The sequence below is a fragment of the Aythya marila genome, assembly GCF_965140915.1.
Source record: "Aythya marila genome assembly, chromosome: 8".
Taxonomy (NCBI): domain Eukaryota; kingdom Metazoa; phylum Chordata; class Aves; order Anseriformes; family Anatidae; genus Aythya; species Aythya marila.
Window position 1 is genome coordinate 6109606 of NC_139049.1, and position 17781 is coordinate 6127386.

Here is a 17781-nt window from a genome sequence, read left to right on the forward strand (position 1 = left end):
GGCACATAATGGGTCTCCAGAGGAAACATTCACCCGCTTGAGTACACAATCTATAAGCAAGCATTTAATTTTCTTAAGGGTTGCTGCTGCCATGATTCCACAAAAATATCTATTCTATACTAACAAAAACTAAAATCACTTAAATTCTACATTAAACTACAATTGGTTTATGTCTTTTAGAAGAGCAACTCATATTCAATAGAGCTAAACACTGAGCACCAATACAGTAAAGAGTTGAGAATACCCACAACTCTGCAGATCAGAACCCAAGCTTTGTAAGCAACTGTCTCCTTTTCATCACTTCTTTTAATTGCAGAGTACAGTAGGTGTGTCAAGTTAACCAAAAGCCCAGAGGCATTTCATTGTTCAGGCAGAAGTGCAGCACTGCTTCAAGAAAACAAGAAAAAAATAGGCCAGATCTTTGAAATCGCTAACCCAGAAATTGCTTTATACCTTCACTTTAGCAATGAAGCAGGTTCTCAACATTGCATACACTACAATAGCAATCATAATGCAACTTGATAAAGTGAGTTACAGTTTTCTTGCTCTTTTTATTTAATGTTTAACTATTAAAAAGCCATGACACAAACCTGGGTCCACGTGTCTGGAGTTTCTTCTAATTCCATTTGTTCGTTTCTAAATAGCAAAAACACAAATTAAGGATATGAATAAACTTGTTTTCATGAAGGCATATTAAACTCCTTTCATTCCCACAATCTACTAGGCAAAGATGGTTATCTTACGTTATTTCCCCCCACCACCATCACCACAATTATCTTTATCTGGTAGAAATATCATACTTTGAAAATTATTCTTAGCAATACAGAAAGTTTATTCATATATCCTATTTTTTCCTGACACAATGCTCAGAAGATTCTTAGTCCACAGAGGGTTTATTCATATATCAATTTCTTGGATACTAAGCACTTTAAAAAAAAAATCATTTACAAATATGATAATAGAAAAATACACAGTTTGGTAACATCTGACCCAGATAACGTCCACAAACACAGTAGTCGTGAGGCTGCTTCTCCTCTTGTCTTGCTTTAATAAGGTAGAAACTTTCACCGTTTCTACTCTGTACTTCAGGTATGTGGAATTTCCTAGAAAATTCTTAATTTTCTGGGCAAGTACTTAAACGTGTTTAGTAACTCCACTCCCTCTTTCTTTTAAATTTGGTTAAGTAGAGCTGCATAAAATCAGAAACACTAACAAGAATAAGACTTTTTTTTTTAATGATGAGGTTGATTTTTTGATGTTGTTATTGCTGTTGTTTTGTTTTTGTGTGTTTTGTTTTTCTATACACTTTATTCTCCAGGACATATAATATGGGTCCCTGAAAACATCACTGTGAAATAAGGCACATCTATGAACTACTATCTGCTTTTGCAACCTTGTTTTAACTGCTAGCTTGCATGGAGGTTCATGCATTTTTATTTATTTTTTTAATCAAACCAAGCAGGGGAAAGCACATTGCATAACAAAGGGAACAATTAGGTTGCTCCGATTTACTTGCAGTTGATATAAGCTGATGCAGGATGCACAACCAAGGTGAGCCAGAAAGCAGTAACCTGAGGCACAACCAAATTACTAAGCCCTATAGCAAGCTGGTAAAAAGGAAAAGCTTGATTTAAAAACAGCTTTCAGACTCTTGAGTCTTGGGACTTATTTGGTCTTTTGGCCTATACCTCACATTCTAATCAAAGAAAGGATGCACTTTTTTTTTCAGCTGCAGTAGAAAGAAGAAAATTGTGAATTGCTGCTACAAGAAGTGAAGGTAAAGTTAAAAAAAAAAAAAAAATAAATGGCTCAGTCATCTGACTCCACTTTTTAGAAATTGAGGCAGCATTATTTTTCAGGATAAATGCAGATTTGCACCTGAGAGGTAAAGAGAAAAAGCAAATGCAAAGGAAGATGTATTTAACTGAACTGAAAAAAATACAGTAATTATGTGACAACACAAGTCAAACATACCAAAGCACCAGATAGAAAATGATGCTCTATACCCTTAAATAAGTTGCAGTACCAACAAACTTAATTACTGGTAGGAAAAAAATCCATCTGTCCCAGAATCATGAATTCTAACTTATACTTAAATTACCTCTTGTTGAAAAATTAAACATTCTTATTTAAGAATGAAAGTAATTCAAACATTTTGGCTCAAATCAATAGCCAATACCAAATCAATAGCTCTCGAAAGGAAGCTGTCTCTTTTCACAAAAGAAGAGATTTCAGAATCACGCTGGGGGTGAGAAGCTTTGGGCCTTGGGGGCTTGGCTACAATTAGTATACATATTTTCTTCATCTGGCCACCTGTGTTCACCTTATTTAGCTTTACATACTTGGCAACATGGCCCACAAGGTGCAGTAAGCAATCTGTTCATGGCTTCCCAGTGCTGTCTGTCAGCTGCAGTACCAGGAGACTTAAGCTAACAGACCATGCCGTAATTTTCATATTTAAAAGTGTCCTTACTTAGCAGGCATCTCTAGACAGCAACATTAAAGACATGGCAGCAGGTGGCTGGAAGTACAGCTGGCGAGACACCGGCTGAGGGAACCGTGAGGCAGGCGGCAGCCATTTCGGGGCATGCAGGCAGGCTGCAGGGCCGCAAGCACTGGCTCTTGTGGTAACACAGCCCCAGCTCTCCTCACTCTGGGCTCCTCCTGGCCATGCTGTCCTCACCCTGACAGACCCCAGGAACCCCAGCAAGTCCAGCTGTAAAGGCTGGTGCTCGCTGCAGCCCCTGGCCTGCTGCAGCCCCCCAGCCCCTAAATGTGCCAGGTGCCGGGGCTCCCCTCCCCAGCAACACTGCAGCAGCTCGAGCGTAGGCGGGCATGAGGGGAGTCAGCCCTGTGTGTGACCAACCATGAACCCTTCTGCGCCAGTCACGTCAGCCATAACATCCTTTCAATTCCGTTACTGATCTTAGAGATAGCACCAAAACACCAGCGTTAATGGAGAAAAAGAACACGCATCCTCATACATTGTTCATAACCAGTGTGTCACTTAAGCAGTTAAATTACCATAAACTTCTGATGTAAAATAGATGCTAGGAACTCTTATACCCTAAGACTTACAGTGCTGCCTTTCTTTTGTCAGAATTGGCTGACACAAAGTAACTGCTACACCCTTCTGTGCTTCAGTGGAGAGGTACAAGTACCGGCAAGAACATAACCCAGTAAAACTAGCAGCGTTCTTGAATTTAAGTTGAGGTACGCTACATATACCACTGTGTCCATTTTAATGTTCTCTCAAGATGACATAAATTCCACAGCCACTGAATAACTCTGACAAACACGTTTAAATAAAGAGGCAAAAATTGCCCTGCCCGTTCTTCACTGCCCAGAGGTCTGTGGAGAAGCAGACTTGGACACTAGCACTTCACTGCCGCAGGACTGGCTACTGTTTAAAAAAAAAATAGACTTAATTCCACTGCCAAGTTTGGTCTAGCAACACTGAAAAACTAGACATCAGTTTTGAGGTAAAAGTTGTTTTTTTGTGTGTTTTGTTTTGTTTTTCTGGAACTTTAAAAAAAAAAAAAAAAAAAAACATATCTCCACCCCTTCCAGTTCTCAGCATTAAGCAATATCAACTGAAACTTGACACACACTTGGAGCACAGTACATTTGTATTTAATAAGTACTTTCCACCATTCTAAAGAAATATGTTAGTAAATGCAGAAGAAAGCATATATGTTCCAACAGCACATGCACAAAGTAAATGTCATCAACAATGCAAAAAATCACACGAAAACAAATCCTTACCTCATGTTTCAGGTTCCCGTGCTCTGAAAGGTAAGTAAAAATTGGCATTATTGTCAACTGTGAGTTTATGCTGCTTATGTAGCTTCCTCAGCCCGTGCTACGCTGCATGCCGAGAAGCACCGCTGCGCCCTGCGCTACCTGAGACCTGCAGCACGCCCGGGCAGCGCCGTGCTCGCCTCGCTCATTGGCTCATTGCACAGGGCTCGCACCCGCCAGCTGCCCGCAGGTACAGGACAGCCTGATCCAACACCCTGCACAAACTTTGCCAACGTCCCGAGCGCACTTGCTAAGTATCAGCTTGTTGGGAATTGAAAGGTACTGCTCTTCATTGCACATAGCGTTTGCACCTCTTCTCACCTGTCTTTTCAGAGTATGCAGAGTTGTAGCAAGATAAGATGTGTATCTTCAGCTGAAACATTTTCTACATTTCTCGTACTTCGGTTTACCCTTGCATTAGTATGCAATGGAATTTAAAGCCTGTGGGTTTTTATGTGCTTTTTTGCTATGCATTTCTTATACTGCTTAAAAATGATATTAAAAAACATAGTCTTGTGGGTGATCAGATGGCATCAAGACAGTAATACTTGCACACACAGAACACCAGACGTAACTACAGAGACAATAAAAGTTGCATTTTTTATATGTATTTTTTCTTTGTGTCTAATCTGATAACCAATACTTCCGTGTACTCTAGATGGCTATGGTTCAAGTGCCTTATCAAAGGACAACTGTATTTACCTGTGCGTGTTCTCTAGGACTACACATGCCGCTGAGGAAGAGTACAAACTACCCATGCCCAGTTTTTAGTTTGTCACATTTGAACACTTTTACTGTAATTTTTTGTACTCAGTGAGCCAACATTTGCAATAAATCAAATAAAAAGGTTTAACTGCAGGCTGATTTTGTTCCACCAAAAAAAAAAAAAAAAAAAATTACATGAACCAGTAAAGTGTGGGAAAAAAAACTTTTGGCTTTCTAGCATTTTATGCAAAGATAAGCAGGCATGCCAAGACCCAGCATGCTGGCTGGGGACTCAGGGCCAGGCACGCGAGGCCCAGCCTATTTACCACCAACAGAACTTCTCACGTATCATTTTAGTCATTGTTTCTTCTCATACCATATGCCAAAGATGCATCTTCCCATCATTCTCAGAAAATATTATCATCATTATACCCTTTCCAAAAGTGTTAATTTGCATTTGAGCAGCAAGCAAACAGAAGAAATATAAGCCAGTCCCAAAGGAGGAAATGCAGGTATGGAGGTTTTCAAAGGAGCCTGAGGGAATTAGTTGCCTAAGTGCTGCTGAAATCAATTCAATTTTGGTGTTTACTTTCACAGTTTCATATGCCTTTCAGAAATTTTGCCAAAATCTAAATAAAATCACCCTTTTTAATGTTTCATCTCAGTGTTATGTATGACTTCAAAGTAAAGTGATTTTGGTAAGTAGTTTCAGAGGGGAAAAAAATGAACTTCAAACCCAGACTTAAGGGGTCCGTTTTGTTAAGAATGACCTTATTTAGGTCTGAAGATCTCTTATCACAAAGCAGAAACGGACATGTCTTTCTATCCTCCAACAGGAATCAATCAATCTGACTCTTAATAGTTGCTGTTGAGTTGTGGGTTTTCTCCCACTCTAGCAAATATCCCAAACAACTACATGAATGAGCTCCATTTGACGATTTCAGCATCCAAACACTCTTCACAATGAATAATTAAGAAACTCATTAACTTCCAGTATCAATATTCAAGGAATCACTACATAGGAAGGTTATAAATAAACCCAATAATTTGCATAAAATGAGTTTCATGAGAAGTGTATGGGGTTTTTGTTTTGGTACACAGGTTAAAAAAGTAAACTGCTCCATTAACCAAGGCCAGGAGGGCATTTGTCATTAAAGCCTAATGGACATATTCAAACTCAGAAAAAAACAATAGCAACTCCAAGAAGAGCACTTTCTTTAAGCCGTCTCCACTTCACATTAACCCTTAAAAAGCCCAAAACGTAGCCAACACTGACAGACTGCAATGTGATTAGTTATTTCACTATTAACATGCAAAAAATATATATATCTATTTCCATATAAAGACCTATTAAAAATTAAGGCTTATGCTTGTCTTATTTCAATATTCCTGTAGTTCAGGGCATTTTGTACTGAATTATGTCAATTGCTTCATCAGGAGTTCAATTTTTTTTTTTCCACAATGTTCCATTAGCACAAGAGCAAAAAAAAAAATAAATTTCTATCTACTTCAATACTGAAGGTGGAAAATAAATGTTTGAGGATATCCACCAGTAGATATTTTACATGTGACAACTTTAATTCAAGTTTCTGCTCATCACCAACATACCTATGAAGTTAAGGAGCAAGTGAGTTCTTAGTTACAACAGCAAGGTACTTCTACTACCACGGTTCATCACAATTTTTGGGTTTTGTTTATTCAGTGAAGCCGTGATACTACTGGGTCAAATTTGGTAATCGCATTTTAGTTCAAAAACAACAGGAACAACAGCTGGCCTCAATAAGTAAGAAAACTCAGATCAGAAAACAGGTTTAGGCCACTCTCCTCCGGGATGCAACGGAGCTGCTGGATTTGCATGATAACGCAATGGAGAGTAAACAAATTAATCACATTAAATATAAAATGTAGTAAATTATTCAACTTACTATTCTAAATATTTTTTCTAAAAAATATTTTAGAAGTAGGAACTATAAAGTAAACCACCTTAAAAGAGCTGTGGGACTACCTGCAGCTTTCCAGTCACTTAGCCAGACATTGAATAATCAGAAGAAAAGCAAATAGTAACATAGAAATACCATGGTGTTGGCCTCTGCACAACATACCAAGCCCCATAAGCGACTTTTGTTCAGTCAGACGGTTAGTTAAATAACACAGCTCAACCTTTGTTGCAGTTAAACAAGTGGCATAACTCCAGTGAACATTCTGGGACTTGAACATTTACTCATCAATGCTGTTGACATGGTAGGTTTGGAGAATAGCCAGCAATTTTGCAACTGTTGATCAAGCCAGCAACAAGGTAAACAGGGAAAGCTGCTGTTTTCCTTTTAGATGTCAAAAATGCATGTTTTTTATAAATACTCTCTAACATGCTGTAGCAAGAAATTGTTACATCAACAATATGGACTGTATTATTGGGCATGCACATTAGCATATGAAAGCAGCCCCACAATTAACCCATTCGTATGGTAATATTTTCTTAAACTTTCTTCATACGTTTGAAGAAATACTTCTCCACCTAGGGAAAAGCAGGGGGGTTTCAAATGGAATAGTCCGAAGGAGAAAAAAAAAAAAATCATGCATGCAATAACTAAAAGTTAATATAAAAATGTCCGGTTAATGTTTTTCTGATCGATTTATGCCCTGATGACAGATGCTTCTAGCATTCCCTGGGAACAGAGGTAGAATGAGAATTTCATGGTTTGGCACTGTATTTAAAATATTCAAATACTTTCAGATTCTAGATCCATCACTGGAGGTTCATCTAATTGAAATATTCAATAGCCTGTGTAACCAGCAAACATTTGCTTGAGAATACTTAATTCAATATAATTGGATGAAGTTGGTAAAATTCCAGTCTGGCAATGGATGTGGACTGTTAATTCTGCTGTTTTAGACTAGGAAATGGACTGAAGTTCTGCATTATTTTCTGGGATATGTGATATAAAGTGTGCCTTTTATAGTGTGCCTATGAACTGATAAATGTGTGCCTTTACTGATGCTTAGCTAACAGTGGTCCCACTCTTAACGATTACCAAATATAAACCCTTCCAACTGGTGGAGGAGCATCACCATGTACGAATTGTACTCCGCCTTGAAATAAGGCATAGGAGTGCCATTGAGAAACCCGGAGATCTCTATGTCAGCCACTGGAGATAAAACATAGCACATGTGCCTATATAAATGACCTTGTAAAAGAAATACATGCATCCATTTCCTAATCCTTATGTTTAAGGATAATGGCTTCATAGAGCCTTCTATCCAAGTCTGTGCAGCCTGAAGGAGTTCACCTGAACATCAGCAACACAGAGGAATAATGGAGAATTTCAAGTCACAGAAAAATGAAGTGATAATGCATAAATATATGAAAATATTTGAGCATGTACAGGGCAGCATTTCAGGGGAAAGGAAGCGAAACAAAAGACAGAAGTGAGCACAGAAAACTTCAATCACCACTGAACATTTAGCACAACATAGACAGGAACAATAACAATAAAAAACAAGGACTAAATGCAGACATCTCATTCTATTTATTAATTCAACTGATTAAGTCTGTATCTTTTATCACTGCAACTTCTTAGTCTGATGAACTAGCCTTCTTTGAAGCAAAACATCTGAAGAACTGGCATATGTTTTTGAATATGGTATAGCATGAAATACAGCAATTTATCTTCAGATTTTGTCAGTGTTTCTCTCGTAAATTTATCATCCTAATCTGACACTTATTAGATTTGTCATTCTAAAGGCTTCATCTGTCTTTGCATGTCTGCCTTTTGAATTTTCAAAAACTGACTTGGAATAAAATACAAAAAGTTTTAATCTACTCATGGGGTGTTCTAAGCATAATTTCAGAAAGCTTAGCAGAAACATCTGCTCAGTGGTCTAAAAAGAGCAATGTTAAACTGTATTAAAAAAGGAAAAACAGTACAGAAGAAAATGCTCTGCAAATGCCTTTATGAAGCCCACCGATATTTTCTGTTTTGGGCTTTTTTTTTTCTTTTTTTTTTTTTTTAATTCTAATCATCTCTTTGCAAATAAAGGTCTAGTAATAAGAGGAATAATAATGAAAATGGTTTGCAGTATGGAAAAAGTTCCACTGATAAAGAGATGATAAATTAAGACTATTCAGTTCAGAAAGGATACTAACACAGATTATGAGAACCTAACTTATCTAGAAGCAGTCGGTAAAAACTTCCACTTACACTTTTCACAAAAAAAGCCGCAAGTTAAATTAAAAAGTTAACAAGGCCAAACATAACCAGGATAAGGTATGTAACCTAGGTGAGGCAGAGGGAAAAGCTTTACAGAGCAAAATGTTTCAAAAACTGAACCACAAACAAATATTTCTATACAAAAATAGGGAAGCTACCCAAAAACATCACCAAGATGTTTCTAAACAAAAATAGGGAAGCTACCCAAAAACATCACCAAGATGTTTCTAAACAAAAATAGGGAAGCTACCCAAAAACATCACCAAGATGTAAAAGCCCTTAGAACCCCAAAAAGGTAAAAGAAAATAAAACAAGATTAGAAAGTAGCATCATTCCTGGGCACCGTCTAACTCCAAAGAGGATTTGCAATTTTGCTCGTGTCTTGTACTAGAGAACTAGTACTAGGAAATCTGGGAGCCTTTGCATAGAGGAAAAATAGACTGGAAAGAGAAAGAAGTTTACAGAGAGGACCAAGTAGTGTACACCTAGATGTAAGTTGAACATGCAACAAAAAACAACTCATTTGCTTCCAACTTCACTTCAGATTCATACAGCATTATTTTACCAAATATATATGTATTTTAAATAAAATCTAAAGAAAAATTCTGCTCCTTTGAAGTTGTGAAATAGTTTCTTATAGTCGTGAGATACCCTAAATGTTTCATTTGCTTTGTTTGGGTGGGAAGGGGGGTGGTTTTTTTTGTTGTTGTTTGGTTTTATTTTGCCCCAAGCAAATGTACAGTATTACTGAAATATATATGGCAGGAAAACTGCAAGATATCAGACCTTGTGTTATCTTGGGATTTATGGTCATTCTTACCGATTCATGCTGCACCATATGTGTCCACAGATCTTTAGAGAAAAATTGAAAGGTAAGTTGCTGCCTTCCAGGATGCCAGATATCCAATTAAAATAAAAACTACAGAAGTGATTGGAACAGAAGGCGGGAAATAAAGAAAAAAGTAGTAGGGGTGGTTTATACTGGAGAAGATATCTTTCTTGTGAAGGACAGTATGCCTTTGCTTTTACACTCTATTAATTCAAATGTGATTGCTTTAAAATATTTTATCTAAGTTTATTTTTCTCCCATATATTCTTAGGAGATTCTGTGAAAAACCTATCCTCCAGAAAAGAAGAAAAATAGAAAAAAAAAAATTGAATGAACAATACTCTGGTTGCTTGTATGGTTTTTGGATCTACAAGAGGTGATTTAAAAAAAAAAAAAAAAAAAAAAAAAAAAAAAAAAAACAGACTAGGATAATAACATAGTAGAGTTCCAGTACAGACAGGAAAACAACTAAGATCAAAGTTCATTGGCTGCAGCAGAAGTCAGCATCTGACATCCTAATGGTTTTGTGAAAGGAGGAAGCAGGCAAATAACACACAGTCAAAAACCAAGCAAAAGTCAGGAAGTAACACAAACAGAGGCAAAGACAGAAGCAAGCTCATATAGCTTTGAAAGGAACAAAAAGCTAGAACCAAAAACTTGAAGCAGAAGCTTAGTGAAGGGGAGAAGATAAGGTGATGAGGTAATGATGTAATTCAAACAGCGGGAGAGAGATTATCTCAAAGCATTTTTCAAAGATTATAGATGACAATATCAAAAAAAATTAAGAGGTTGCAGAAGCCCATGTGAGATATGCAAGCAATTTCACACAGTTATAAAATGTTCCTGAAAAAAAGAACATACAGGTTTTAGTGAAGCAAGTAGGACAATTCCTGAAAAAGCTTCCATAAAAGATACAGCTACACTTCGCAGTAATCACAATGTGTTCCAATGTTTTTTCTCTTTCAAACACAAGCAAAAGAAATCCAAATGTATTAATGGTGGGGCAAGATCATATGTGGAGGACACATGTTCTTCCTGCTCCACCAACCCATCAGCTCTAGAAAGAATAGGAAACCTGGACAGAGGTAGGAGTCAAAAATGGTACTGTTATGTGACAAGGTGTCTGGAGTCACAGACTCACTGCCACTGACTGAACAGGTACAGGGAAGGGAAAATGTGCAAATGATGAGCACTAACATTTGGCATTATAAGTGGGAGGTGCTGGAGAATTACAGAAACACTACTGAGCAGAGGAGGAAGGGGTCAAATTTGGAGAAAGCACCCTAACAGGGAGACTGAACAGTAGCTGAAATTGGGACTTTAAGGATTCTCTTGAAGGGCAGAATGAGAATGGCAGCTTACTAAAAGAGAAGGAAAAAAAAAAAAAAAAAAAAAAAAAAAAAAAAAAAAAAAGGTCCTTAGATGCTGGCAGTAAGAAGCCAATCACCTTTTTTCTGAATATTGTGAGTGGCCAGAAATGTTGGAAAGCAACGAGATTAAAAAGGATGCTGAGGCAACACAGTTTCAGGAGCTAAGAGCTAAGAGTAAAATATCAAAACTTATACACACATCAAGGGAGAACAAGGGATGCTAGACAATATGCCATACACTAAGTGTTACCTGTGAGCCATCTATGATTAAAACCAGATCTACTTCTTGTTGTATATATAGGACACCAACAAAGAAATTGTGTTTGACCTATAACAGTTCACTCTCTTGCGCTTTTTAACAACTCAGTTTAGTACAAATAAAAGTCCCCATGAATTCTAAATGCAATTCTAATTGTACTTATAAATGGTAGTTTCACAAGCATGTATGTTACAATAAACACAAATTAGGGGTAAATTAAACCTTAATTATATCTAGCAAGTTTTATGTCCTAATTAAAAATGGTATTCTAACAATAAAAATGACTTACCACCTGAATTAGCTCTGCCACAATTGTCTAATCTTCCTAAGCATTCTTTGTGTGCTCCAGTTCCACACTTAGAGCATAAATAGCCTTGATAAAATGTTCCCCTGTAAAATAAAATTAGGTAGTGATACATTAGAAGTGATAAATTCCATGCATAAAGAAGTAAGAGACATGGCAGAAGGCATTAGATGCCATTTGCCTTGTTGCATAATGATAGTCCTTAAAGACCCAAGAACCAGCGACAACAACTGACAAGCAGCTCATCAGCTTTTCGTCACTGCTAGCCATTTCAAAATAACAACCAGATAGTTCCTCTGAACTACTGATAGAATAACAATCTTCATTCCTATTTAGCTCAAAGCAACCCTGACACAGCACAATTGAAATTGTAGCATTATCTATCCTACCATACAGCTACACTGCTTCATTGCAATGGGAATTCGCTCAGACAACATGAAGAATAGATCCATTTTGGGAAAGCCCTAAGTACAAATATATGTGTAAGTACTAAGGATTTTATAGGCTCCAACGCAAATATTCTCAACTTTAAAAATGTCCATTAAATAAATACAAAAATAAGCTGTTTGGGTACACTTCGGTTAACATTCAGACCTGCTAAGGAGTAACTTTCCTTACTCTAAATGTTCTCCAATTCCCCTTAATGAATTAAAATCCGAATTTGAGTCTGAGAACACATTTATTTTCAGATTTGTGCGTTGCTTTTCTCCCAGGTACAATCCACAAAAGGGCTAACAGTCTTTTACATGTAACTCTGAGCAATTACATGAGTTCCATCTATTGATGTGTCTGCTTAATCTTCACACTAGACTTGGCTGTCTCCGAGATTATCCTGACCAGTTTGGAGTGATTACACACCCTAGTCTAACATGACATCTTCAGCTTCAAAGGAAAATCAAGTTTCATGTATGGAACACAGGACTGGACAGGTTTAACCTGACTGCAACATACAGCAACTGCTATTTACTACAACAGGTATTAGACTTCAATTAATTGCCTTTATTTTATTAAACTCAGAAGCACATTAATATTTTAAGTATCAGAATACAGAAGCTTAGAGACAAATATAAAAATATTTTAATCCACTTTGTTCCGTTTTTGTTTTTTCTTATTGCTACACAGGAATACAAGACTCTACATAAGAGCATAGGACAAAATCATCCATCCCTACAGATGCTTTTAAGGCCGACATTTTATCCCCACTTCAGAAAGATCAGGCACAAAGGTTCAAACCTCACTTCAAGTATTTGCATGCTATTTTGTTTAGCATTTTGAAGATTAAAATGACAATCTCCTTTCAAAAATATTTAGCCATTTTAGGACCACAAACCCAGTACGCTTTCAATACTACTTAGGTACCCAGGAACATGTCTACATATCACGAAATAGCACCTAGGGGTACCTAAGCTATCTTGGAGCAAATTGGCATGCCTGTGCAGAACCGTGCAGGATCATGCAGCCTGTGTCCTGAAAGCAAGACAACCGTTTCTCAGCAACAGCAGCCAGTGCAGGAACAGAGACAATGACTCAACTATTCTGCTTCAAATTCAAAAATTAGGCATGCCATCTCTCAGTTCAGGATGTCCGTAGCAGTCTTCATAGTCACTTAAACCTTATTGCATTGAGCAAAGCATCATCTAAAAAAAAATCTCAGAATCCAAGTCAATAAAACTGTTCAGAACAAAGGTTGCTGAAGGGAAAAAAGGCAAGAAGGAACATACATGAGGTTACTGTATTCCTCCACACCTGTGCTTAACAAAAACAAAACCTATGCTCTGAACACCCTTTATAAAAGGCTATGGCTACATTTTATTTTTTAGCATCAACAATATGCAACATAAGCACCTGAACTGGCCAAGTTTACAGAGCTTTGGCAACTTCAGCTTCCACTATGAAACTTAGGTTCGATATATACATCTGGAGCATTAGACATTCTGTGTTTACAGAAATACAGGTAGCTTAAAGATAGCTCAAGTAATCCATGTGAAACCACAGATGTGCATGTACATGCACGTACTTCATAGGAAAGAAAGAAAACAAGGTTTTTTCAGCTCAAGTTAGTCTTACAATTTCTCGCTCATGGAAGAATTTGTGGTCTACTAGCATTTATTTAGCTTTGTAACATCTGTCTTTAATTTGCCGACTTATTTCTAGTTCAGCAGAGCTTTTGTGAGACAATTATTTTCTGTTTCACAAAGCAATCTCCCCATATCAAACGTTTATAAGCATCGTCATGATCTGCCTTTCTGAAAAAATATTCCATCTGTTCTTGGGACCGATGGCCTACAGCTATGGGGCCCGTGGACCAGCCATGCTGGTCAACACTGTATAAAATGGCCATCGTTTACTCTTACGAGCATGACTTTCCTTAATAAGGGAATTCTTAAAGAAGGTAATTATGACAAAGCAGCCTTCTGACAAATGGGAAATGGGGTAGCACCTTCAGGTTTTGATCTTTGAACAGCACTGCTGCTAATATTTGGTACTTAATTATAAAATCTCACTCATGTTGTGTATGACTGGCTTTATGGCTTGTCCATCCTGTAGGGGTAACCAGCTAGCCATGTATTTCATCACACTTTCACTCAAATATTACTGGGGGGGGGGGGGGGGGGGGGGCTTAAAATTCTTACCTCAGAAGCATTTGACAGACCTTGCAAGACGTCACACGACTGAAAGTATGCATTTTGAACTCATGAAAGCTTGTATCCGCATAGTCTGGTCGTATATTTGACCTAAAATAAAAATTATTTGAAAATCTGTTTTAAACCAAGGAGATTTAGAACATAATACACTATTCACAGCAGGAAATCAGAATCCATGAACAACTAATTCTATTTACACTACAATGATTATCACTGAGGTGAACTCAAAACATGGACTTTATCACACACCTTTAAATGAAGTCTGAGTCATTGTATCTTGCATAAACGATCCTTAAAATACATCCAAACTGTTTTAGCTATCACAGTAACTAGAAAACAGTTACTATACATCAAAAAACTTTGGTTGGTCCTGTATGGAGCAGGAGTTGGATCCTTGTGGGTCCCTTCTACCTCAGGATATTCTGCGATTCTATGAAAATACAAGTCTGCTTTTTAATCCTTATTGAGTAGGTTCATTTTACAGACCCAACGAACACTCGCTTCTTCATTCTCGAACATTTTGTTATGTGTATCTACAAAGAAGAGCAGCTCACAGTTTCAGAACCACGCCACTAGAAAAACGTAAGCAGGAAATCTGGGACAATTAGGTCACAAGTATGCAACAATGCACTGGATAACGAGCGAATTCAAAAGCAGTTAGAAAATATTTGGGGGTTCTGTTAGTGTTTCTTAAATGAGCTTCTTCAATGCCTACAGCTGTTGCTACACAACCTTGATTTAACAAGGAAGCAGAAGATCACTATTTATACTGCTAAAACACCACAACACAGTAGTTGCAGACTTATTTCCATACATCTAATTTGCCTAAGCACTAATCCATTGCTGTCTCTTGTTTATCCTCCCTACTGATCCCATTTAAAAGCAGGAGTTTAAGTTAAATATGACCCACTCATTTTGTTGCACTGGTGACTGTTTGCAGGCTTACTTAAATTTTATTAAGTAATCCATTTTTTTCTGTCATTTTCCACATTTCCGTGAGGAAAGAAAGGACAGGAAGTTTTAAGTGATTTGTCATGTCTTTTCCTTTAATTCAATGATACCCTTAAATTACAAAAATGCAACTACCTTACACTAACAAAAACAGAACCACTGAAGTGCTAGGTGCATAATTTAATACTCGATGACATTAAGCTAGACTATCCTAGACAAAAAGAATATACGTAGGATGCATTAATGTATTTTTAAAGATTATTTATCTTGGAACGTTTAGGACTCCATAGAATTCTGGTATTTCTTGCAAAAACAAAGGAACGCGGGATGCATAGGAATTAAAACAGGGAAACAACAGAGGATAAGAATGGAATAATCTACAATACTCAAAAGGAAAGATAAGAAGCTTTCCTGACACACATAATTATAAATTCAGGCATTAAAGTTGGAGGTACTTATTGGGCAAGTTTCATTTTTATGTATTATAAATAACTTTTGGACTATAACACAGAACAGCCACAAATTGCAACGAAACAAATATAAGTAAGCATGCAAGCATCAATCTCTCCAGGACTGAATGAAAAGGCTTATGAAAAAAACATTCAGAGAATCTGTTTAAGTACCCAGTGTCAGAAAGGTCAGACTTCTAATCTGCCTGCTGAAAATGAACGTGCTGAAAATGAAACCATACTCAGAAAGCAAATGGGATTTTGCTTTTATGCTCGAGAATAGCCTTTCACACAGTACTGTTTTAACTCGCTCACTGGTGTCTCTTCTTGCTGTGCTACGCAAGATGTCAACACTACAAGACCTACTCAAAAAGGCACAGATACTACCTATTCAGAGCAGGAAGGTACAGGTATCAGGCTCAATTAATCTTCAAAACAGAAGAACTTTTAAAACCAGAAAAACAATGCACTATTTTAGGGTTCTTAACTCTGCAGAGCAAGGCTTGTGTTGTACAACACATTTGCCAAGGGTCTGATAAAACCTCTGAGGCCACACAGTTCACTACAGACAATGCTGAAAACTCTAGAATGAGTCACAATACTTATACTTGCAACAAAAGCTGTTTTTAAACCAGTTTTGTCTTCAAACCTTTGATTCAGACCAGCATAGCTTGCAAAACCATGTCACAAGCACCCACCTCGTGCAGAGACTCATCACGTTTCAAAGCATATAAAATTAATCCTAACATCGTGACCATTTTTCAAGTACGAACCAAAGAATTGCATGCCATTGCTTAACGCAACTCTGTGACTAAGCTTCTGTCGTATGTAAAAGTTCTCTTGCACTCTTCCCTAGGACTCTTCCACAAAGACCGAAATACATGTAAACTACTGAAAATATCCCTCCTATTAACACAACAATAGCGATGCACTGGGTTCATACTTCTACTAAAAGGAGCATTTGAGTTTCTTCATCTTTTGTAAAGCCATTCAGTTTTATTCTACAACTCCTATTAGAAAAAATTACTGAGAGAAAAAATGAAGCATAGTCCTAAAATGGCAAAGAATGAAGCTGTCCCTTCACAGAGTAGCTGCCACAAGGCCTTCCAATAACATAGTAAGTTGTTTTTATTTCACCCATGGACTAAACTACCAGCTTACCAGGTCCTAACCAAGACAAGGTTTATCCCGATGAACAGACTTAGTCCTTTAGTCCTTCAGCTTTCTACTGTATGCCAAAATTTGTACATGTGTCCTGTTTGTATAAGTAGAAAAATATAAACTGGAAAGGTGTAATACAATACAAAGTTCAGAATGCAATTCAAACTTAAGTTTACCTTGTCCATCATGGCCTACAGAAGGGCATAGCTCAGATCCAAATACTTCGCAGTTCTTAAGGATTATGTAAGTGCATCATTTCTCAAAGGTTCTGTAAATCCCACCAGGTTTTAGTTGAGTGATTCTACTCTGAAGACTGCTTCAATAAATTTTCTTTCTAAACACCCATTTTCTCCACCACCTACAAGCCTTTCATACTCCCTGTAAATTCACTGCCGTTGAGCTTCACGTATTTACTTGCTGGCTAAAGCCAAACTTGCACAAAGATCCTTTAGAACTGCTGTTTTTAAAAGACCTACATCTGAGCAGCTCTTTTAGGGGTATGCAACAAGTCTTCATAAACCGAAGAGCCTTTTAAATTTCGCTGTCCCTTCCACCACTCAGAACATATCATTCCCCCTCTCACCCCAAAGCCAGAAAGAAAAGCAACAACAAACAAAAAAGCAAAAGAGATGCCACTGAAGTACGTCAGTCACACATTAAATGAATCTTGAAGGGACTGAAGCCTCACAATATCGCAGAGGATCCTGTGCAAGAAAGAGCAGGAATCAAAAGTCTGCACAAAAAGCAAGATTGGGCAGAGGATTAGATTTAAATATACTTCCAAACAGTAGTCTCAAAACAAACCATGCCATTATATTCACTGAGAAGAGCATCATTCCTGTTTTCTTTGTGATTATTCCTCCTAGTAGTCTACAATTTGAGGTAAAATGGGAATGGGCACATATCAGCAAAATGTATTCTTGAATTTGAGAATGTCGCATTTCAAAAACTTTGGTTTTATACACATCATTTCTTAGGATTCTCTATTTAAAGAGATAAGTCTATTAAAAATATTAAGTACTTAGATGCATCGTTTTTTCACGTTAGACAAGAACGCGTTTCCTTACCCCTCAAAAAAAAAACATCACATTTATATGAA

The 17781-nt window shown here is 37.3% G+C and overlaps 1 protein-coding gene across 2 annotated transcripts in view; it reads right to left on the reverse strand.

The window, feature by feature from the left end:
* VAV3 (vav guanine nucleotide exchange factor 3) overlaps window positions 1-17781 on the reverse strand; it is a 164207-nt gene that overhangs the window by 54840 nt on the left and 91586 nt on the right. The window contains exons 16-19 of one of the 2 annotated variants that reach the window (XM_082766316.1): window positions 14110-14211; window positions 11465-11562; window positions 3766-3788; window positions 591-636 (exon numbers count right to left, since the gene is read on the reverse strand). In XM_082766316.1, coding sequence (XP_082622442.1) covers window positions 591-636; window positions 3766-3788; window positions 11465-11562; window positions 14110-14211 — 269 coding nt within the window. Of the gene's footprint in view, window positions 1-590; window positions 637-3765; window positions 3789-11461; window positions 11563-14109; window positions 14212-17781 lie in introns of both variants that reach the window. The other variant, XM_082766315.1, reaches the window with a different exon arrangement.